Source organism: Gallinula chloropus (assembly GCF_964237585.1).
Source record: "Gallinula chloropus genome assembly, chromosome: 17".
In the NCBI taxonomy this organism is placed as follows: domain Eukaryota; kingdom Metazoa; phylum Chordata; class Aves; order Gruiformes; family Rallidae; genus Gallinula; species Gallinula chloropus.
Genome location: NC_140102.1, coordinates 10,420,794 through 10,445,025, shown reverse-complemented (window position 1 = coordinate 10,445,025; position 24,232 = coordinate 10,420,794). Strand labels below are relative to the sequence as shown.

The 24,232-nt window shown below is 40.9% G+C and overlaps 1 protein-coding gene across 1 annotated transcript in view; it reads right to left on the bottom strand.

Annotated features, from left to right (window-relative positions):
• Positions 1–24,232, bottom strand: part of CABIN1 (calcineurin binding protein 1) — a 114,190-nt gene that overhangs the window by 3,145 nt on the left and 86,813 nt on the right. The window contains exon 34 of the mRNA XM_084271876.1: positions 11,077–11,365. Within this exon, the coding sequence (XP_084128002.1) occupies positions 11,077–11,365 (289 nt within the window). The remainder of the gene's footprint in view (positions 1–11,076; positions 11,366–24,232) is intronic.

The following is a 24,232-nucleotide window of genomic DNA, read 5'->3' as shown; positions in this document are numbered from 1 at the left end:
CACCAATTCAAACTGTTTAAAAAAAAAAAGCAAAAGGAAAATTTCTTGTGTATGACATTTTGGTTTCCCTGCACATCTGGAAGAAAAACACATGGAACATCACCGTTCATGGTGAGCCTGCTGTGATTGATGGGTCCCACTCTGATCTACAACCACAGGTACATGCTACACTGAAGTGCAGCTTACTGCTAAATAACTACTGTGAACATCCAGTCACAGGGCTAAATCTGTTTATTATCAAACCAATATCAAGTTCTACTAAAAGCCCACTCTTCACTGATGTCTAAAATTCCCACCTTCTGGTATTCCAGAACTTGGGATGTTTATAATTCAGAATCTGTGCATGTGTGTGTACAATCTCTTTAATACCAGTGGTATCTGCTTTTAAATTAACTCCCTGTAAAACCAGTTCTCTCATGCGCTGGGCTGTATATTGTACATAACAGGAGTAATTTTCACTGAATTATTGAGAGCTACTGGTGCCCTCACTGAGAAGGGCAGACTGAAACAGCAGGTAGCCTTTCAAGGCTGTGGACTTAGGAACAAGCTCTTATTCTCTGATAAAAAAAAAAAAAAGAAAAAAGAAATTAGGCTGTCTAGTCTAATTTGAATCCCCTTATATTTACAGAGGCTAAGGTGTGCACAGGCGGCTCCCACGGACCTGCAGATGCGATGTATATTCACAGTCTAACTTGCTCTAAAATTCTTTACATGTCCATGCTCTAAATTAATTTAGAATTTTGACAGTATGATGTCTTAAAAAGGAATATATATTTCAACTTTTCCTCATTGGAAAAATACTTCCACCCCCTCAAGTGCTGAAAACACTTCTCCATCTTCATCAGTGGAGATAAGAACTTGGAATTTACCATGGTAATATTCTCCTGTACAAGAGTTCCCCTTGCAGAAAATGCCTGAGACAACATTACAGCTTAACAGCTTGGAAGAAGTCAAATCAATGCAGTTTGAAAGGTGCAACTTTCTTAATAAATTAGATTTTCTAGGGTTCTTAAATAATTTGTACAAAAAAAGGCTTACCAAAGCAGGGTCTAAGTTCTTTCATCCACTAATTTTCACTGATAAATAAAAGAACCCATCATCTACACTTGTAGCTGATAGCCAATATAAGCTTTAGGATAAATGGGTTTGCTTGTAAAGAATTCTCCAATAGTTCCCGAAAAGGAAAGGTCACACACTACAGCACAAATCACAGGCAGCTTCTGTTCTGTGATGTTCCACTCACTATCAAGCACAAAATGGAAAGGTCTAATGCAGAAGAATGTAGTTCTCATTCTCAGCACTCTCTAGCACATTTCTCTATGGATACTTCAAAAAACAGCATTGGAAGTAGGAAAACAACAGTCGCATCTATCCATATATTGTATTAATCGACAGTCAGCTCAAAAAGACATAGGAAGAAGTACTTAAGCTACAGCAATCTCAACTAGGAAAATCACAATTCCTTGTTTCCCTGTTCAAGCAGCAGAGGATAGCTGAAGGATCCTTTTGTGTATTTGCCTGCCCTTTATACCAGATACATGCATGACAACCACATGCTGACAATGTACAAGAGACCGTAGGAAGAAGGATCAGCCCTAATGTGGCCTGAAGCCAATATACACATGTCCCAGCACACTGCTACCGTCTGACAATAAGCTGTAGCCTAAACCCAGAAGACTCCCACACTGAAATGGCTACAAGACACTTGATCAAAAGATAGAAAGAAACATTACATCAACATTTGAAGAAGAGCAAGATGAAAATGGTGATTTCAGAAGATTACCATACAAGACAGCTAAGAAGTGAACTCCTTTTTAACTTACTCCAACACTGCAAACTCAGACTTAAGTATCTAGGGTAAGTACTAACAGACCCTTTCTTCTCCACTTATTAACCAAGAATACGAAACCAGTGATTAATTTAGCAGGTACAATACTATATACAAGTAAACTGTCAATTCTACAGCCCCAACTATACTGCTGAGAACAGTTCTGTACATACTCAATTGCTAAATTACATTAAGGACTTATTAGTTCACCATTCAGAAGAGAAGCTCTGATTTGCATTATTGTTTAATACTGAGACACTATTTCTTATGCTGATAATAACCTTTGTTTAATTATAAGATCTATCATTGTTTAAGCTGATTTGCTGTGCTTTATTTTAACTAAATTGTGACAAAAGCTCTTCTGAGCAGCCTGTCTCTAGAAGATGCTACAACACTGCTATCGGTCCATGGTCTTTACTGAGAAATCAGCACACTCATAAGCATCTCCATCTTCCACAACATTTTTGCTTTTGTTACTTTTGAAGATCCAGTTTTATAGTGTGGTAAAATTAGATTTTATTTAAATAAAATTATCTGCCAGCCCTTTTTCAGGTAGAACTGAGTGGAAATGAAAGGGCAGGAGTCTGGCACACTAAGCATGTATTCCTATCTCTGCACTTCTGGAAACAACACTTGTTAATATTCTATTAGGCTGCGTCTTTCAGTACATGGGAAATCAAGAATCACTGCCTGTTAATCAATCCCTTGCTGTCAGAGGTGTTAAATACACAGCGACTGAATTCTATCCCCTGATTGGGTCATACACTTTATTCTTTTAGGACTGCGCAATTTTTAATTTTTCTTTTAATAGTCCTTTGAGCAACGTTATTTCTAACTTAAAAATCAAGGTAATGAACAGAATACATTTTTTTAATTCTTGAAAATTACAAGAATTGGTTATTTCAGGTGTATATATAATGTAATTTATACCACTTCTACTTTAACATAGAGCACAGATACTTACTATATCTTTCACTGCAGATAAAAAGAGCAAAAGGCAGAAGGATAATCAAGAAGAAACACACAGTTGGATCTCCTAGTATTTGTCTAAAACATATTTCTGAAGAGAATATCTTGATATTTGTCTTGTGAAAGAGGCTGTTGTAGCCCTGAACATAATGTCCTAGTTTTTCTAATAAAAACTTTCCCCAGGGAGGTAAAGACTCCACTAACTCATGAGCCACAATATTCTGCACAAGTGCAAGAGCACAGGAATACCAGTACCGCATATTGGGAAGGTGCTCAACAGCTCAGATTTGTTATCAGTTAACAAATGTTTTGGCAATACCCAGTACTTCTACTGTCCTGGCTGGCTTTCAAACATTAGCTCTATAAACCCAGTAAATAAGATCAGTTTCTGAAGATGTAATACGCAACAGTCACTTGTCTCCAGGCTGAAGATGGGACAGGTACTGTACTCTGGAGATCTGTTTAGCACTCTCGCCTTACAACGCAGCACAGCAAAATGCAGCACACAGCAGAAGCCCCACCGATTTGCAATGCACACTAACACTGAAAAGTTCCTCTCCAATCCAGCTGAATTATAAGTCCATTTTTTCTAGCCTTCCCTTTCCCAACAGCCATCTAAATACACATAAAATAGTACACACATAGAAAGAGGGACATCATACCTTTCAACATCTCCCTGCTTTAGTGAGGAAGAAACAAGCTGAAAACAATTCAATGCAACAACCTACTCCAGCTTTCCTCTCCAACCTCTTTCCACTTGTTGCCAGGGTAACCAGTGTTTGCAGATGCCTATAGCGGGCGCCTGGGTTCATGACTTCATCACAGTTAATATTCTCTCTCTCAGTCTCTCTCTATACAGGGAATAGACTATCTACATATATCCACACACTATGAACATATAGATTATACAACCCCTGCAACTGTTTTGATACTGAGCCCATTACTTTGCTGTTCTGAGGCGCAGAAAATGAAAAATAACCCCAACGAAAGCATTCACTTGCCAATTCACAGATGTGGAGAAAGTTTAAAAGCAGAAGTGCTGTAAGCAGTAAGCAGCTGCTCTGGTCTCTCTGCACTGAACACTTCATTTGATTTCATCATGCTGACAGGTATGAGACATTAATGTTACAGTGTTATAAAACATTTAATGTGGAATTTCAAAAAATCCTTTAGTCATGGGCTAAACCTATTAAATGACAAGCCCAGAAAATGTGACTAGCACTTGGAAAAAACTGTTTTCCAGTTTCTGATGGAAGCAGCCTGAAGCACTGTAGTGCAGATATACTGAAGGATACAAGCAACTCGCAGCACACGCACAAAACATCGTTTCATTACAGGAAAAAGGAAGGAGCTGAGTTTTGAACTCAGGACAGAATACTAACATGATCTCTAAAGCTAATGCTTGGAGAAACGAATAGACAACAGCTTCAAGTGCTTATATAAAGCACCACTTGCCTTCACCCCTCTGCAAAACACCTTTCCCAGCAGTTCTGTGTGTCACGACAAAAAACCTTACAATACATTACAATGATTTAGCAAATCTGCAGTACCTGGCCTTCCAATCACCCCAAAGGAGTAAGGATTGAATTCCATGTGTCAGGAAATACTCATTTTACTAGTCCAGTTAAAACTGGTGTATTTGGTATTTTAATGGCAACTGACAGCACACGCGGTTGCTCTCAGGTCTGACTGTTCCTTACTGTACAAGGTAGATACCGTTATTCCAGGTTTTTTCATGGTAAGAAATGGGTCTGATCCTTTGCTCTCTGACACAGCAGAGTAAGCAGCACATTTCCAAAGAATAGCACTAATTTAAAAGCAATTAATTTTCTGTATTCCATCTGCCTCACTCTCCAGAGTGCTGGGAATTAATACATCTTTTTTCCCTATACAGTAGTTGCAAAGCCCATGGAAAGCTTGAATTTGCAGGAACTCAAGAGTTTCCTCAGACTGTGCTACTAAGTCAGTGGAAAGACTGCACTGGAGCACAAGTTGGTTCAGCTGAACACAGTTCAGGGCATTCAGGGTACTGACTTACAGAAATAATGGGGGCATTAGCCTTCAAATTGTACCTGCCATGTGGCACTGCACCATGGCAGGCAGCAGGACTATTGAGTTCATCATGAGATGTGGTAGGTATACTCTGTACCCTTCCCTTACACATTTTCTTCCTCTAAATTCATTCCAAACAGCCTGCCATAAAATTTGTTTCTAAAAAACATCACCAAAGCCAGAGCTGTAGAAATAAGTATATGACTTGAAATGCCAGATTCAGGAAATGACATTCAAAGTGGACACACAAAGCCAGGTGTTAAAAATTAAGCATCGGAGTAATTTTGGAGGTGAAAAGCTGCAGAACACAAGTTCTATTGCCCCCTGAAATGAAAGAAATCCAAGCAGTCTGGTGAATAGAAGTTTGTACTGTAGTAACATGGCACACTGCTATATTCATCACTGGGGTTCTGAACAGAAAGCTTACTGTGCAACTACACGAGACACACCCCAAACCTCCTCCTAATGCCGAGGTCCGCTGCCACATAGCAGCTTAAATATGAGTAAAACTTAATACAGGTGGCTGCCCTTTGGAGAAGCAGGCCCCAAGCCCATACTAATTCCCAAGCTACCAGGTAACAGAGAATCTGGGACCAGTCTCGCAGCAGAGATACTGGCATCCCCACATCCAAAAGCATTTCCTGCCATTACCAAGTCTCCTAGAGGTGCAGAAAGCTGGCATGTGTGCTGGTAAAGGAAAGCCCTAGAGCTCAATACTAACTTTCTCTCTTTTTAAAACAAATCCAAACAAACAAAAGTACAAGCCAGATAAAGACAACTGTGTCATATTCAACTACATGAACTTGCAAACAGCATTATAAAAATACAGCTAATTGATCTGTGCTTTAATATCTGACTCAGCATGCACACATCATTTGGAGAGCAACACGTAGTAGCACTTGTGGATAGTACAGTCACTCCTTTGCTGTCTACTCCTTCTGAATTTATGTACTACTAGTTACCTAATGAAAGCCCTAAGACCTTTCCTTCTCCGTCAGTATTTCATCTTCCTTTGGCCTGACAGCCAGCTAAGCACAATGCAAATTAGCTAAAGCAGCTGTTAGAAAAATCTCTTAAAAGGAATATAACATTAACCCCACAATTTTCTGAGAATCTTGTGAGTAACACAATACCTGTGCAAGTAGGCTTATGAGATCTTTCCTCAGCCTTCCTTTGTGCACGAATATACGTATATTTTATACTGCTGGCAGTAATCTAAAACTACTGAAAGACATTGTAACAACATAGCATCATTACCATCTTATTTTTTTCAAGGGGTCTCCAGAAAGCATGCCCAGTCTTGTAAGATGTCCACAGGGCAGGGAGTTTTTGGGGCTCTAAGGGTGCATGGAGCTAGAGAGCCTCTCAAACCCACAAACCTGCCCAGCCTGCATGAAGCCCCCAGCTACGTACCATCACCTCACAGGCCATGGCTGGGAAGCTGCCGTTCTGTCCTGTTCTTACTGATCTAACCCTGGGACATAAACACGACAACAGCTTTAATTTCAAAGTCTTTTCTGCACAGTGTTGGATTGAATAAATATAACTTCAGAAATCTGAAGGGTAAAGATGAGAAATAGACTTTAAGTGTACTGAAAAACTCTTCTGGAATGGATTTGTTGCAATCGCAAAGCAAATAAGCACACTTCCAAAGGGAAGGGGAAAAGACACGACTGACTGGCACCGTCTGAGCGCTAGGCAAAAAGGAATTAAGAAGTCATTCACAAACAGGAAACCCCCTGCTGACATTCTGCAGTGAAGTTGTTTTCAGAGCGCACCCATTGTGAAAAATAAAGAGCTTCATGAAAAGCGAGGCTCAGACAAGGGGAAGCAAGAATACCAATGCCAAGGAGGCTGGAGCAGCATGAAGCAGCATGAGATCAGAGAGAGCAAAGGCAGAGCTAGCTGAAGGCAGCCTGGTTGGTTTCTGTTAGGGACTCTGCAGTCACTAATGGGTGGACAGGGGATTCCACCCCAGGATGGTACAAAAGGTGCGGGTTACAAGTATTTAAAGAGCTTTTGAAGCCTTGGAGGAATTCAGGCTTGGGAACTGAGAAAGACAGCTGCCAACAAAAACGTGTAAGTCAACGTGGGAAATAAAGGAGAAAGTAATCAAAGCAAGTTGCACACAAGCAGAAGAAGAAGATAGAGTAGAACAACAACATGTGCTTTTAAGAAAAAGCCCTCATGCCATGTAACTGCAACATGAAGACAGCTCACATGAGGCCACAGGTCCTTGGCCAGCCTAACCTCCAGCTTTTTTTGAGACACCTGTTGAGAAGGACTCTGCTTTAAAGCACAGCTTTGAATTCAGCAGAAAAAGCAAGACCTGATTGCAATTGTGAGGGTTGAATGGTACTACTTCCAGTCATTTAAAAAGTTAAATAGGTGAAATAAGGCATGGCCAGCAGGGCCAAACACTGTGGGCATTCTGTGTAAGCAGAAAGTTTTCACTACACTGAATTACAGGCTTCTAAAATCTGTGGTTTGCCTTCAGAAACTTACATCAAGCAAACTCAGAAGACACTGAGATCAGTACGCGGCTAAACTCAACTGAAGATGACAACCTACAATCTCCATTATTTCACTCTGACAGAAACAGGAACTGTGGATGTCCACTGATGTCTGGGTATCTAAAAACTGAGAGGAATCAAGGTGAACCCTTGTGTCATGCACCGTTTTAATACAAAGAAAGATGCTATCAATGCAAAATTATAGAGTTGACATTCTTTGTGGTGCTTCCCTCTCCCTTACACAAATTGCTTCAGTCTTCTGAAAACTCAGTATCCCCCTAAGGTCAGGTACCAGTTGTTAAAATAAACTAAGCCACAGACTTCTGGGTAAAGATGCTCTTTACACCTAAAAGTACTCTTATGACTGACACCCAGTTAAAAGCCTACAGGATGAACTGCTGTATTACAACATCATTACTGAATTCTTAGGACTTATCACTTCAAAAACCTCTTTATTTTGAACATCTGTCTTCTAGGGAGTCTGCTGCTGCCTACACACACTTAAACAATTTAACTTCATTGCTCACTATTACAATAGTGCTACTTACCTTTCCACGCAACTGTCCTCACTTGCATTTATTTTTGTGCTTCTCAAAGCCTTAGCATTCTCCAGGTTGAAATACATTTACACCTCCACTTGCCCTGTGGTGCCCAGATATCAAACATCTGAAATTATAGTGGGATACCCACATGACTTATGGAGGGCAACTTCCCTGCACGATGCAGAAAGAATTGTCTTCTGAATTTCTAAGTCTGGACAACTCTATCATGGCCTTGTAGTTACAATGAAATGTTTAGGCCTTGAATGGTCAGAAATTTAATGGGGGTGAAAGTGTCAGTCTCCTCTGATTATATATTCTAGTTTGGTAAATATTTGTCTTTAAGCAAAACACCACATAATTTTAAGTAATTCCACGGATAAAAACTTTCTCTTGGTATCAAAACTCAGATGCGAATGTTCACCTGTTCATTCCTTGTAAGAATCATTAATAGAATAAGGACAGCAAAGAAGATGACAAGATATTTCAGCAATGTAGAACAGTATCATGTGGGAACAGTGTGACAGGCTGGAGAAGGCTTATCTTAATTGTCCTATTTTATTTTCCCCAGAGAAAATTTTAGGCTGAGCCACAAAGGCCAGTAGCTCCATGTACATTTATACCTAAACATAGGAAGCTCTGATGCTGAAACTACCACTATGGTTGCTTTGCTGCTGGACTTCACGCCGCATTCTGTACAAGTTAAGTCGTGTACTAGACAAAATCTCACTGAACTATTTACAGAAGAAATGAGTGGCACAGAACCAATATTGTTCGGAAAGCTATTCCCCTCTCTGGGTGAAGTCACAAAAAATGATAATAGCTAATTCTCTCCGATGTGGAATGCTTCTACATGAGCAAATAGATACAGGTGGAGGTGACAAGGGGCAAAAAAGATGAAAACAGATTACTCTAAAAATGGGAGGAGTTTTTACATAAACAGAGGTAATGGAAGTCAGATGAAAAAGGGTTGTAACAGAATTATAAATAATTCTTCTTAGGGGAGGTGGATACAGAGGTAGGAGAACTGAAAAGACAAAGAAAGGACACAGCAGTAATTGGTGTCTCTCTCAGCTAGAGAAATGACCTGTCAGGTAGGTCTGAGAGCCAGAAAGCCAGATACAACGCATGCATTCGGCACTGGAATGAGAGCTCTGCAGAGAATGCCTCTTGATCTTCAGACACGGTTTCAGGGGTGTAATTCTGGCAGCTAACCCTTCCATCTCCCTCAACCAAGATGACGTATAGACAGCATGAAAGAAGAAAGAACAATATGCAACTTTACAACCCTAACAAAGCCTGGGAAGTGAAAAGATTAAAATTAACGTTCCGATCACTGCAGTGCGGCCTGGGAAATCGCAGAGAGGAAAGTCTGAAATGCCTGTGAGTTTTGTTTGAAAACCAAAAGAACACATGAGTTCTTATCTGCATTGTCATTCCTACCAGTCTCCTTACTGGAGTGTACAATTTCACAGAGGATTAATTTTTTTTTCTCCCCTGTTGTCTAGGTGCAAACCCAAATTATTCCCTGTTGAACCAGCCTGCCAAGATATCTTATGGCACCAAGCTTTGCCATTCTTTAGCTTCGTAAGGACAATAACAAACATGGTTTAAACATTGACTAAAGCTATTCCTTATCACTCCCCTTTCTTTCTTCCCCTCCCAAGACAATCTCTTCCTGGATTCATGAAAAAGGAGAATTGGATGATTATAACGCAACTGCTCATGTTGGATGTTAAATTTCAATTTTGCCCTGTACTCAGAGAATAGCAGACTGGGAAAACTGATTTCTCCCTAATTTGCTCTTTGTTGCTGACAAACTCAGAAAATTACATGCATTCAGATATCAAGGCTAATTACACACAGAGAGAAATGAAATACCAGAAGTATACAGATCAAAAAATTTCAGAAAGTCCCAACACCAAAACATCCGGACGAGATCGGAGTCTATTCATTGTTAATTAATCTTAAACACCATTAAGTCTTAGCAAGCTGAGCACTGTTTCCACTGCATCCTCATCTGTCGCTTCCCACAATACCTGTGTGCACACGGTTCATTCAGAACTTCATCCAGGCTCCTATCAAGCTGCCTATGGCACTTTGTGAGTGGTGTCAGGGCCCAAGCTTAGGAACAGATGGAGCGAGCACAAGCTGCAGCAGATGCTTTTTCAGACAGTGTTCTTGCTAAGGCTGCAAGAAAGTACAGGCTATGGCAAGCGCTTGCCACCCTAATGGGTGCAGTGTCCCACAGCCATCTCCTTTGGGCACCCAAGACAAGTCTGGAATTGGGTTTAATTTTACTTCATTCCCCAAAGCAGAAAAGTACTGCCTTGCACAGTGATTTGGGCTACTGCTAACAAGCCAGCTGGCCACGACAGCAGTAAAGAAAAAGACAGCATTCTTATTTAATTTTTTCCTCATCTAGACAAACTGTACAGGACCAAGCACATAACTCAGTCCTAAAGAAACCACATGATCGTGCTACAGAATAAGTAACATTTGTTCTGTTTCTTCAATCCTCCTCTGCACTCTGACCTTGCACATAACCATACTAGGGCTATACATTAAATATTCCCAACATTCCAGTCCCACCAGATGCTGCTTCTCTCAAACGTGGAAAGTAAGAGTGATGCTACACTAACTTTATGAGCCGTGTAGAAGCTTGGAATTTTCAGTGTTGTTTATCTACACACATATACACAGGCCAGTCACAGCTATGCAACCAATTATGTTAATTGGGCGCTGCTAAGTCAGATGTAGGCTACCCACCAGTTTATCTCAGTAAATCTGCAATCCCTTCTAACTTTTGTAAAGATTTAAGGTATTTTAAAGAACTAGATCCTCACCTCTGAAGAAAAGAAATCAAATGGAGGTTTGTTTATTTCTGTAATGTTACTAGAAATTGAATTCCCTATTGAAAACATATCACTATTTTTAGGCTGCTATTCCATGATTTCACATGCAAGTTACATATACAGTGGTCACTCTTTTCATGCATTAATTATGCAGATGTGCCCAATTTAGGCCCAGGACAAAAACTCTGTTCGTGTAGCCTTTTGACTGTGGCCTAGTGATCAGAAAACAGGTCAGAGTCAGAACTTGGGCACTGACTCACTGTGTGGCCTTGGCAAACCGATCAGAGAGGGAGAAAATGTTCCACCTCCTTGAGACTTACCACGGGCAAGTTCACTCATGCTGGGAGCAGTCTCTGCATTTTGACTCCGGAGATGCTCAGTGTCCTTGTGTGACTCCTGGGATGGAGGTACTGAAGATGCTGAGGAGGAGGAGGATGAAGAGGAAGAGGCTGGTTTGGATTTGGAATGCAGATCATTCAGTCTCAGCAGATTTTCAGGAATCACTGTGTCTGGATTCACTGGAGTAGGATGCAGTGTAGCTGGTGTTACTGGGAAGAACTCTCTGTTGTCCTTTGTGTGCTTTGGGGTTGTGGGTGCTTCTCCTGTGGACTGTAAAGAACAAGAAAGGGCAGGCAGAGTCAGTGAGAAAATACGTGCCAATAATTCTGCGTATGCTACCTCTTCAGTAACAAGGGAAAGCAGTACAGCTTTCTGTAGACAGAAAACACTCTTTCTAAAATGAATATAAAATCAATGACCATCATAAAGAAATCTTTCTCCTTTAGGGATTATTTTTCTGTTCTTTACAGTCTATTTATCAAACTAGTCCTCGAATATTTAATCATAGTCACATTTACAGTGCTTTATTTAACAAACCCCTCAGAACATACTTCCCTGAACTGTTATTAAGCATGAATGTCCTATGAACAGACAAACATTCTTTCATTTAAGAATACGTTGACAAACCCTTGACCTGAACAAACAGATGTGCAGTGCTTTAAGAGAATTTGCACACTATTAAAAGGCATTATTCTTCGTGAACAATGTGAGAAGAAATGGAGAGAGCAGAAAAATGTATTTGCTTGCTAAGTAAGTGATCAACTAATATTGATGATCACTGGATCAGCAGAACCAGCTAATATTGATGTCCGACTTGGAATAATGCTCTGGAAGACCTGTCACCACTGCTGAAGCAACAGTGGCACCAAGAGCAACGTTTTTCTCCAGAGCCAAGTATTTCATGCAGTGTCACTGATTATGCAGACAGAAGGTAGAAGGGTGATATAAATTCACCAAAGAAGGGAATAAAACTGCCCATAAACCAAGTATCCTCTCTATAATTTTTATCAGCAATCACATAAAGTATTCTTGCCTGTGAAGCCACAGAATGTATTTATTTCATGCTCTTTATAGTCTTTGTTTAATGGAGACTTACTGGACTGTAAGAGATACGGTTGAATAGAATCCTCAGCGGTTTAGTTTTAGTCTGGTTTTGTACCTCTACCATGAAGAAAACCTCAGTTTAACCATTGTGACAGAGTATGAATTTTTGAAATAGAAATACAGAGCTCTGCTGCCAAATGTAAAATCAGATTGGGCCCTAATGCCCTAGATGGCCAAAGACTTACTACAATGCCATGAGGGGAGCAGAATCTCACTGAGAGAACAGGGCATGTTTCAAATGGAGAAAATACATATTTAAAATTCAGAGGTGGAAAGCACACAAGTACCTTTTTTTAAATAATTGGTGGAATGTATTTTTGAAGTTCCTGAACTTGATTAATCAATCCCTAAAAAACATATGATTAAAACCTGCCAGGCTCTACGTGCACTCAAAAATTAAAATATACAGGCTATATTCACAACAATTACCACTTTGGCTCAGAAAGGTCTATTCTGCCTCTGAAAGCAGCGAGTTTCTAATGTTTAAAGCATCAGTTCCAAACCCAAAGGTCTCATGACGCACAAACGGGATCACACAAACCTAAGGGAAACTAAACAGCAGAAGAAAGCCTTGAGCCAGAAGTGAGATCACTAGAGGAAATGTTTTCAGCTGTGATTTAGAGGGAAAGCCCTTCACACCCATGCACTTCATTAACTTCCATATTACATTATGTGCAACCTGACATTTCTGTGCTTGTATTGTATCCAATGTTTTGCAGCAGCAGTACATGAAGGTACTGCTAGTTAGGTATGTATCTGTTAAAAATATATCTGCATCTCTAACTGTATTTCTATAAAAATGCACAGCTATTTCTAGAGACAGGAAGAGGACATGTGGAAAGTAACTCAGCAGTATCTTTGGGTTTTTTTGAAGAAAAATTGTTAGTGAGAGAAGGAGCATGTCATGATGGAGTAATTCCTGCTGGAAGGGACCTCTGGAGGTCTCTAGTCCAACTGCCTGCTCAAAGCAGAGCTGACTTCAAAGTTAGATCAATTTATTGAGGGCCCGTGTCCAGCCCAGTTCCAAATGTCACCAAGGACTGAGATTCCACAAGCTCTCTGGGCCCCTGTTCTAGTGCTTTACTACCTTCACAGGGCGCATTTTTTCCCTATCACTTCATCCAAATTTTTCTTGCTGCAACTGGTGCCTCACATCTGGTTCCTTCCTCTCTGTTGAAGATAGTGATTCTATACCCCCACCCTCCATTAGTCTTCTCTCCAGGATGAAGCTCTCTGTGACTTCATTGCCATAAGGGCATACCGTTGATCTGTGTTCAACCTCTTATCCAGGGCTCCAAATCCTTTCTGGCAGAGCTGTTCCCCAGCTTGTTATGTTGCACAAGGGTCATTCTGCCACAGGGGCAGGACTTTAAATTTCTCCTTGCTGAGTCTTCAGGTATTTCCTGTCAATACAATGTTCCAGTCTACTGAAGTTCCTTGGAAAACAGTAAGTAGCTCTTCTCTCCAGCATACTGACCATGCCCTTCAAGTTGGTGTCACTCAAACCCATTAAGGGCTCACTCCATCCCAGCTATAAGTCTGAGGAATGCCACCAGGAACTGGCTGCCATGTAGAATCCTAATGGTTGGCCAACGTGCACTGAAGTAGGCAACAGAGGAAGTGACAAACACTGAAAAGGAAGGCCAACTAGTATGGTGTACATCAGTTACACAAAGAGGAAAGGCTGAGACTGAAAAAACCCTTATTGGTATACGTAGATGGAACCAAATTCATATATAATTAAGATGCAACATCAGGGACAAAACCCCCTCAGGTTTTATTTTTTATTGGTTCTTCCAGGTGAAGCTGTGGTTTGGGCAAGTTTGTTGGCTTTTTTTTTTTTTTAAACAAAGAATCAACCTACCTCATAAAGAGAAATATTTTGTATGAAAGAATAAACCCAAAACTGTCTCAGTAAAATCATTACTAAAAATTCTAATGTATAGTCAAAAAGTGCAGCCTTGTGCCAAAGAATGGCAGCCACAGAAAATCTTCATATTTATGGCTTTAAAGGGAACCTTCTAGATGTGACCTGGGGAAGAGCTGTCTAAGGTTTCTGTAAATAGACAGTTTCTTTTCAACCCAATGAAGGAGACCTTGAAAAGAGAAAAAAATTCCTCTCAAGGACTTTCTTTTCTCAAAAGAAGGGTTGGGGGTGGAAGAAAAAGGAGGAGAAAGCCATCTGTAAAATGAGAGTCAAAGCAGTAAAAGAAAAAGTAAAAAATCACCCTTGGCTACTGTGTATTCTGCAACTCACAGGGCTCTAACAACAAGATTTAAAACTGCTTCCCAATGTTTACTGGACCCAGAAACTGGAGACCACCCAAAAGCTGGAAGCAGAAAGCTGAGACAAGCACCACAGTGAGGTACACGTTCTTTTCTTCAATGGATTTTTGGGTTCAGTGTAGAGGTAAGAATTCCATCACCTTTGGTCAGTAGCCAGGTCAGGGGGTGAGGCCACTACATTACTCAAGACTTATAGGGCCACATTTCATCATCCTGCAGGTGACTGCTTGCAGGAAAACACAAGACTTTGGAACATGGCATCAGAGAAATAAACCCAGAGAAACTCATTACAGGCAGCCTTGGATTTGCCAGAAGCATTTTATGTTCATCTATTTCTACTGCTACACCAGCAGCAAGGAGCAATAAAGATTATTTTTCACAAAAACACAGTAAGAAACTGAGAAGCTGTGACAATCCTTTACCAATATTTTCTGTGCTTTCTTATTAGGAGAATTTTTTTTGTTTTTACTTTGTTGTGACACCAAGCCAAAATGACAGGAATTCTCCTAGCCCCTCTCTGATGATGTGCTGAACATCTCTATTGCCACCACTGCACCAGGAATACAGTAGCTTTACTACAAAGTGCCTTTAGTCACCAAGAGGAAAGGAATCTTCTTACGTTACTGAGGATACTACTTACAGAATGAGTGCACAGAACTGAAATTGGATGAAAACTCTTATCTGCCTTCTTCCTATCTCATTGTAATTACGGGTTCATCTGGGCAAGATTGGAATTCCTTCTGCATTTTCAAAAAGAAGATGAGGCACCAAAGAGGACACAGTTCTACTTTTGTCTTGAGCACTGTGCTATGAAAGTGGATGGCAGAAAGATTTAAGACTTATCAGTATCCAAATGACATGTCATGGGCTGTGAGAAAAGTAACCCATTACTTTCATAATTCTCTGCTACCTTATTTGCTCCTCTTCAAAATACTTTGCAAATGTGTTCTTTGTTATGAACTCTGTATGAATAATTAACATGCATGTTTGTGCAAATTGTGACTATTTCTGACTTACACAGGTAACAAAATCAGTCTCCTTGTTTGTTAAACTCTTGACTGTTTCAGCATATTCCTCCAAGAGTTCACTCAGCTTCAGAGCAGCTACAGGCAAACCCTTCCCAAGCTGAAAGCTGATGTAAAATAAAGAAAGTACTGGGACACCCAACCACCAGGAGAAGTAGTAGCAAAAGAGAAGAATTTTTTCACAGCTGTTAGTGGACAAAATAGCTCCCTATAGTTTCCTAGTGAGGTACTTCAGTAGTGAGACAAGAGCAGGAGCAAAAAGAAATTGAGCATTAAGATAAAAGACGAGAAAATACGACTACCTGCAAAGTCATAAAGCAAACAACCCAACTGGAGACTTATTTTTTACACACAGTTTGGAAAAAATAAAAGAAACTTTATAGGAACCTTACTGATCCTGCTTCTGGGACAGCTCAGTGCTCTTGGGCTGTGGGAAAAAGTAACAATCAAATGTTCCACAGAAAGGCAAAAGGACACTCTTCCCTCCAGAAGTTTCCTAATGAAAGATCCTGGCACTGCAACTGTTGCATAACATTTTCTTCTCCTTCTGGGAAGTTACTTCCAGGTCTGAGTTTAGAAGCCTGGAGGGGCCGAAGTCAGAATCTTCCTAACAAAAAGGGGCACCTTTTTAAAGGATCTCGGCACATCACCACCAAGCCTGGCAGCAGTCACACAAACTGGCTGAACAATAAGCTGACCACATTCCACAGCATTACCACTCCTGTCCAATACTGAGTTTTAATTAAACTACACTTATCCATATTTTTTTCTTATTCTCCATGCAGGACTATTTGAAGTGACTCTTGTTTGGAACTTTTTCTCAGGTTGCATCAGAAGTAGCAGCAATATCCACGATCCAGATTCTGAAGAACCTTCTATGCCCTAAGATTAGTTTTATATACAGCAAATAATGAAGGTTTATACACATATGATTGAATGGCAGTCTAGCCTAACAAAACCCTCCATTTACACAAATACATGCAGGGGCTTAATGTCCTGCTCCATGCAGGCAGCCATATTCCAGCAATGCTGCCACACACAAAAACATCATTATTGGACCAAGAGAGATAAGGCAGTAGGATGAAAAACATTGACAGACAAAGTAAAAGATAAAAAGTGACTTTTCTTTCCTTCATGTTCACTTAATGATTGCTTTCTGCAGGAGACAGAAGGAGGAGAGCTGTTAATTATATCAAGAATACACCTCCAGGATAGAGTGAGAGGGGGATGCCATGGCAACTGGCAAATGCAACCGTGAACAAAACGGTCACCCTTTGGTAGGAGTGAGACCATGAAAGAGCTCGTCCTTTTGTCCCCCCCCCCATCCCCACCTCCTCCTTCCCCCTCCCTTCTTGTCATCTTTGCTGCATTAATAAAGCATATAGAGAACTCAGGAAAAAACAACTTTTTCTGTAAGCAGGCTCTGACGTCTTGATGTGCAGGAAGAAAAGATGAAAATTAGCAGCATGTGGGTGGAACAAAAAGGGGGGAAAACACATGAGGTAGAACTAGAGATGATTATTTTCTAATTATTTAATATTTTACTTATCTCCTCCCATCCCCAAAGCACCTTTATCAAAGGCTTTTAGCTGTTTCTTAAAGCAAACAGCTCGGTGGTTTGCTGTTTCATGGTGGGCTTTTTTTAAAGTGAGAATTTGAGAAGAAAATGCTCCAGACATTCAAGGCGGCTCAAACAAGTCCCACTCAAGTTTTCTCCTTGAAGCAAAAAGCCTAAAAGATCCTGTCACTGCAGTGCTGACTGCATTCCACAGCAGAAGGGGGAAAAGTCCACTGAAGTGCCCTTTAGCTTCACTCACCACAGACAATTTTTCCTATTCCAAACAAAATGTCACACTCACTGTAAGGTCCAGCAGAGAGCTTGTAACATCACTAGACTGATGCCCCAGAGTCAATCTGAGCACTTCTGAGGTTGTGTACATTTCCAGCCAGACCCCATCCAGCAAGCACATCCATCACTGTTAATTCTCCAGTACGAGACTGCGGTTTAAGACCGCTCACCACCAGCACTTGGAAGAGCTACACACTGGTGAAAGGAGAAAACAAGACCTTCGCTACCTGCTGCCTGGGAACTCGAGAGGGGCAGTGACAGCAGCACTAAAACAGTGCCTCTCCTCAACAAATACTGCTTTTCTATGACAGAAGCAGCACAACTAACTTTGTAAAGCCAGGGATGTGGCTGGCACCCCGCCAGCAGCCTGAAAGGCAGGGCTGATCTGCATAACCTGATTGTGCCTTTGTGTTCGTAATAAAATTTACTTGTTTTGATTCTGGTGGCAGCTTCTCCATGAAGCATCATGTTTAATTAGACCTGACACTGAAAGATGCTGAAGAGTTTTGCCTGCAGGTTTAGAAAGGAGGAGGAGGAGGAGAGCGCTCGTAGTTTGGCACCAGCCACGGGGAGAAACTGTTCACGGACACGTTGCTTCAGAAGAGGCGACTGAAGCTCAGGGTGGAAGGGAGGGTTGGAGCAGTCAGAACAGTGCAGGGACAGCTCGAGGTTTGGCAGCCAGAGCAGGAAAGGGTGGCTGAAACTTTCTCTTCTCTCCCTCACTCTTCAGGGATGGAGTTGGTCCCAGAGCAAGGATTCCTTTTTTTTTTTTTGTTTTGGCTAAGGCAACAACAAGGCTTAAATAACTCAGAACTCAGCCATGTCGAAACAGTCCCTCCTTGTGACATTCAGATGACAAACTATACTTGAGGAGCCAATAGAAACTTCAGCTGCTACAACGCTACCCACTGCTAGGGCTTCCTACATACAGTCCCATATTCTCAAGGGTCACAACACAGGACTAGAGACTTGGTGGCATTTTGGAACTGTGCCTCTGAACACTTATATTTTTAGAGATGTTAAATCAAGCCCTGTGTGCAACACTTTTGTCTGCAACATTTGGTGCTCTTTGTTTTATATAAAGTCAGTGCTCAGGACTGGCCATACGCAGCACACACTGCCACACAACTGCAAAGTTCTACCTGTCCTCTTTAGTCTACCTGTTATGACAGGTGAAAGCTGCAGTTTTAGTGTTAAGGCACTCAATAGTATAATAAAAATACCTTTGCACATTGGAAGTCAAGAACAAAGAAGACAGATATGTTCCTAGGCTGAACTATCTCCACATGCATTAACAGAATATTCTGTGACCTTGTACAGAGCTTCATCCTAGTGAGTGCTGCTGTAACTTTCCCATGCCAACATACCTTTAACAGTATCACAGACATCATCATTATAGATAAAATGAAGAATTTAATAGAACCAATTTTAGGCAGTCAGTGAAAAGGCTTATTAGAAATTCTCTAATTATCTAGGAGCCTCACAACTGCTTTCTGCCAGCACGTCCCCTCCTCAGTCCTTAGGACCACACATCTAAGTACAATGCTACGTCAAGGTCAAACTAGTCTGCCTCTTCATCTTTCATTCTCCCTCAACAAGGTCTCCTCAGCATTCCATTTCCAGAAACCATTAATTTCATATGAAAATCATAGTTGGCAAGACTTAAAATATATCTTATACCTCAGAGCAACAGCTGACTGCTTTCAAGACCTCTGCAAACCTTTTTGGTAACAGAGAGAGAATCAAAGAAAAGGCCAAGCATCCTTCAAAATGCAGCTTGACCACAAAGTGAATTATCTCTAGTGAAACTTCAGTAACTTAACTGCTCATGACACAGTGACCACTACTGGATAGCAACTACAGCCCATTTGACATGTCTGTATCCAAAATCTCACTCACACTTCAGAACTGAAATGGAGGAGGTGAAGAAGAGGAAGAATGACTGTCAGGCACACCCCCTTCCCCAGCACAGTGTGCTGCACAGCCATACCAACGCCTGTGCCAGCACAGAGGAACACGTACCACAGGAAACACAGGAAGGAGCAGCCCACAAGGAAGCAGGTTTACTTCTTCCTTACTTCTCACTTTTAAGTGCTGAATAACTGTGCTATGTTCTTATGCTATGACTCCCTGTCATGGCTTCTAGACGCATTACTTTAAACAACAACAACAACAAAGTTAAGAAAACTCCAACACCATCACCTCCAAGGTTCAACCAGAACTACTTACTGTCTTCCCTCAGTTATAAAAAGCCCATCTGATGAGTAAATGCACAAGCAATCAAACATCCTGGAGTCATAACCCCACTCCAGATGGGTCAACTACTGGTTGGTCACACAGGCTTCTTCGGAAGCAGCCATCATCTGAACTAAATTTAGGAAGTCTCTGGAAGTTTAGTTTCTTTTTTTTTAAAAAAAACACAACAGTGCAACAGGCTAAAGGGTCAATAGGGAATACTAAAAAAAGTGACGATTTGAGCAGGTACCTTGTTATATCCTCAGTATACATTTAGTTTTATGATCAACTCAAGGATGTCAACAACAGGAGTTAAACAGGCAACGAGCAGCAAAACAAAATCCTCTGAAGGATCGATGCTGATACTGTTCTAACAGATAAATGGTATTTATTTTCGAAGTGTTTACTGGGGAATCCTCTGTAATTCTGAAAGCTCATCAGATAATATTGCTCTTGTCCTCCTAATTACGATGGTGTGATAGAAAAATAAACAAAAGCATGGATACCAGTGTTTCAGAATGTTGCATTATGACTTCTTAGATCCTGAACTCAGATGTTATGAAATTGACGAATACATCATGTGATTATTCCTACTACTACTCTGGAATACTGGAAGAAATCTCCCAGCAACTTACACTGAATACATTTTTGGTATCATTTCCTAGAATCTCATCTGTTTATGCTACTCTGTTCCCATACACCATAGAGGATTTTCCTCTTCATTAAAAACAAAACCAGCTGTGTACATTTCAGTCATGTCTGTCCCACTCCCCCCCATTTCACTCACATTATAGTGGTAGAAGCTCAGATTTTACTCCATCATTAGGGTTTAACAGTAAATACTTATCACATAATGTCATACTGAGCTTAGCCTAATACAAACTCAGCACAGTTTATTCATGAAGTCAAAATCCCCCCGCCGTATTATGGGAATATACATGGATTACTCCTATTGTACTTACTAGCAGCTTTTCCAAACTCACAACTCTCTTTGGCAGCCTGCTTCAATGACCGTTTCAGGCCTTCAGCTGCTTTTGCACTAGAAACAAAAAACTCAGAGCCCCCATTAGCAGGACTTGCTGAAGTGAAATCGTTTGCTATGGGAAAACATCGATTACTCCTGAAAGGAAGAGCTGGATGCTATTAAGCCTGAGAAGATGTGTGATCTGCTAAGATTGCACTCAAGCAATTGTGGAACCGGTCAGGTTCCTCAGCACACTAGAGCTCTAATGCTGTAGCTTTTCATCCAAGTCTGCACTGAGCACACAGGCACACCTCTGTGTTAAAGGCAGTAGTCAGAGCACACGCATACGCTAAGCATCCTGTGAAGTCATTAAGTAACACCTGAACTATCAACAGCAACCAGGCGTATGAAGGACTCCTTTCTGAAACAGTCTTCTGTCGCTGGCACGAGCAGGGTTATGCCACTGCCCTACGAAAGATCTCATGCCAGAATACCTACATTCACTTCTTTGTTGAGGCGTCCTACTTCAGTACAGAATACCTCAAGAGCTCTCTGGGAGCACAGGAACTTATCGTGGCAAGGTTTTGTACCACTACCTTTTTCTGCTTTCTTCAAAGCTGTGTGCCAACCTTTCCAAACCACCTCCCCATGGATTTAGCTGACTTTGTAGAAGAAGATGCTAGAGTCTCATTGGCTCAATACACTTTAACAGCACATCAGTCACAAGGACCACAGAGGATTTCCGAAATCAAGTGAAGGGGTCACAGTATTACCAAACTATTATTTTAGATCTCATCACAAAACTATTTGACCCACTTTGTAAAATTCTGTTTACTGACTGTTGTGTTGTTTCCTGCTTATGCCTAAAGAGGCAAATAGAGAGATTTCAACAGAGGTGTTAAATATTTAGGTTAAAAACTGTGACTGGTCTGGAAGAAAGCTGAAAAGCCATAATTCAAACAATAGACTGACTGGAACTGTAAAATACAATAACCAGCAGAAGATGACATGTATCAGCCTGGGGTTTGTGTTCACTTTTTTGTTTTGACTGTCAATTTCTTGGGATAAGTGGCTGAGGAACCACAGGCCCTGTAAACCTACTCAAACTATCCAGCAACAAAGCACTTCTCTGGGCTGCAGCCGCTCTATGCATGACATCATTTGCTTACAGAAGGCAAATACTTGCCAATTTTAAATAAAACAGGATTCAGTCTGTTGAAAACAGACAGATGTCTACAAGAGCGGCTATTCCTGCATCTCCACACTGATTCGTAGAGTTATACTAGCAACAGGGCAGCTTTACACAGCTTACAAGATCCTGCCAGAAAGAGAGGAAAATGAGACTGCAGTATGTGATTCTCCTTAGCTAGGGCCACTTCCTAAAAGGGAATGTTATAGTGCAGCACGTTAAGAGGCATGTTTTATTTCAATTGATTTAACCGGAAATCTCATCGCTTCCAGCGCAGTTACATACTAGCTCACCTACTGTAGCTACTTTCAATGCTACTTTGGGTGCAGGTTTCTCAGCGTCCCAAGGCTCTGCCACAAGCCCGAGTAACTTCACTCCTGGCTTCGCTGGAAGAGCTGGCATAGCAATCACATACCTGGAATCTTCAAGAAAGCCGAGCGAGGAACTTGGCTGATACATGTGAGGTTGCAGAGTAGTTTTTGAGAAGGTGAATACATCCAACAAGGAAACGGTAACGTTACCTTTTAAAGCAGTTCATTAGCAAATTAATTTTGTTTTGAAGTCATAAATCACAGTGTGATGACTCCTGTTTTTCCTCCCCCCAAGATAAGCTACAAAAAGTCTTAACATGCTGAGCTGAGATTTCTTTATTAAAAAAAACTTAAGTCTTAAATACCAGACACTGAGCAAAGAAGCTTCTACTGGGACACTGCTCTCCACACTTCTTTTCATTTCTGTAGTTCAGCAGAAAAATGTTACTGACAATGCAGGGCACAAACTGGACAAAGCTACTTCCATGAAAATCTAATGAAGAAAAACTCCTTTTACTCTTACATCCTCTCCAGCCACTGTGCTAGGTGATGCACTGTACAAATGCACATTATAACTAAATGCACTGTTAGGTAAACTTCATCTCAGGATTAACAACTGGAAACCTTTGTGGATACTCAAGCCTCAGACTTTCTGCACAGCACATGGAAAAACACAGGTTGGTGTCCTTTCTGAGAAGTAAAGCTAACATCACTTCAGGATGAAATTTAGTGTGAAAGTCATCTTGTCTCAAACAAATGCTGTGTAACAGAGCCTGTCCTGAGGGTATCAACCTCCCCCATCCTTCTGCACAAGGCAATAACTACCATTAAAACAATATTCATCAGAATGAGATGAGGAGAATAAGTACCTGTATTGTCAAGAGAATAGTGCATGAAAACACAAGGTTCAAGGTCCACTGGAAGGCACATCTCTTGAATGGAAACAATAAACATTTAGAACCTTTCACAAAAGACACAAATACTGTTTTTTCTGCAGTTGCACAGCAGACACCACTAAACCTTGTTACTGGAGTTGACCTACAGCCTCAATTTTCTTCAGCTCCACTAGGCAGAAAAACCTAAAAGTGAGACCTCTTAACTCTACAAAGTACAGATGGTTCACCTTCTGAGTTCTTCTACCTATCGACCAGCATCTCTATCACACTTGTGCTTTAGTTCTGAGAAACATTTGTCACGTACATTAACACACGGAAGGAAGGACCTGGCAATGTGCATTACTTGAGGTTAGGTTGAGAAGATGTGAAGAACTGAGGCAGTGTGCTGGTGACAGATACAGGATTTGCTTCAGAAACTAGAAGAAATATTTCAAAGTTGAAGAAATGCATTTATTTTGAAGAACAGGTGAGATAATGCAAGCAGGATTTGAATACCTAAGACAGAATAAGATCAGAAATATACCTCCTCGAAAGCGTACAGCTCTGCAAAGCAGAGATGGATGTGTTTTACAGAAGAAAAGCCCCGGCCAAATTTGGTGAAGAGAAATGCTTTTACTGTCCTTCCATTTCTATGGAAATTAGTGCACAGGCAAAGGGAAAGAATTAAACAGCAGAGAAGGAGGCATTTATCCCCCCCCAACCATAATACTTCTGTCCTGGTAACTGGCACGTTGGAAGGCAGCCTGTGGGTATCTCTAGGCCAGTCGTAGCATGTACCTCTTGTACACTTCTACTGGGAAACACACATGGCAGGAAGATGAAGTTACAGGAGGTGATGGGAAGAGGAAATAATATGATACGAGATACTTAAGCCACAGAAGAGACAAACTGCAGAAAACCAGAATACTTTTTTGTAGCTCATAAAACAAGTTTGTTCAAGACATTTCTGAAAGAGCTCTACTGTAATTGGTACTGAACATGATTCAACAGTTATCTACCTTTCTTGTGCAGTAAACCTGAGAGATGCTTCCTGTTTTACAGACTGAAGCATGACGCAGACCACCACTTCTGATACACTCAACGCAACAGAAAGTCTTTAAGTTGCACTCCAACAGTTATTTTTTTTCCAACTATTTTAATTACTTTGAGAGCTAGCAATCAGTAACACAGACTATGAGGATGTAGCTTAAAACACCCACAAAGCCCCAGGTGGTATTCAAACACAGACTATTAACTAGGAACACAAATTTTTCTTCAGAATGTATTTTCTCTTCCAGT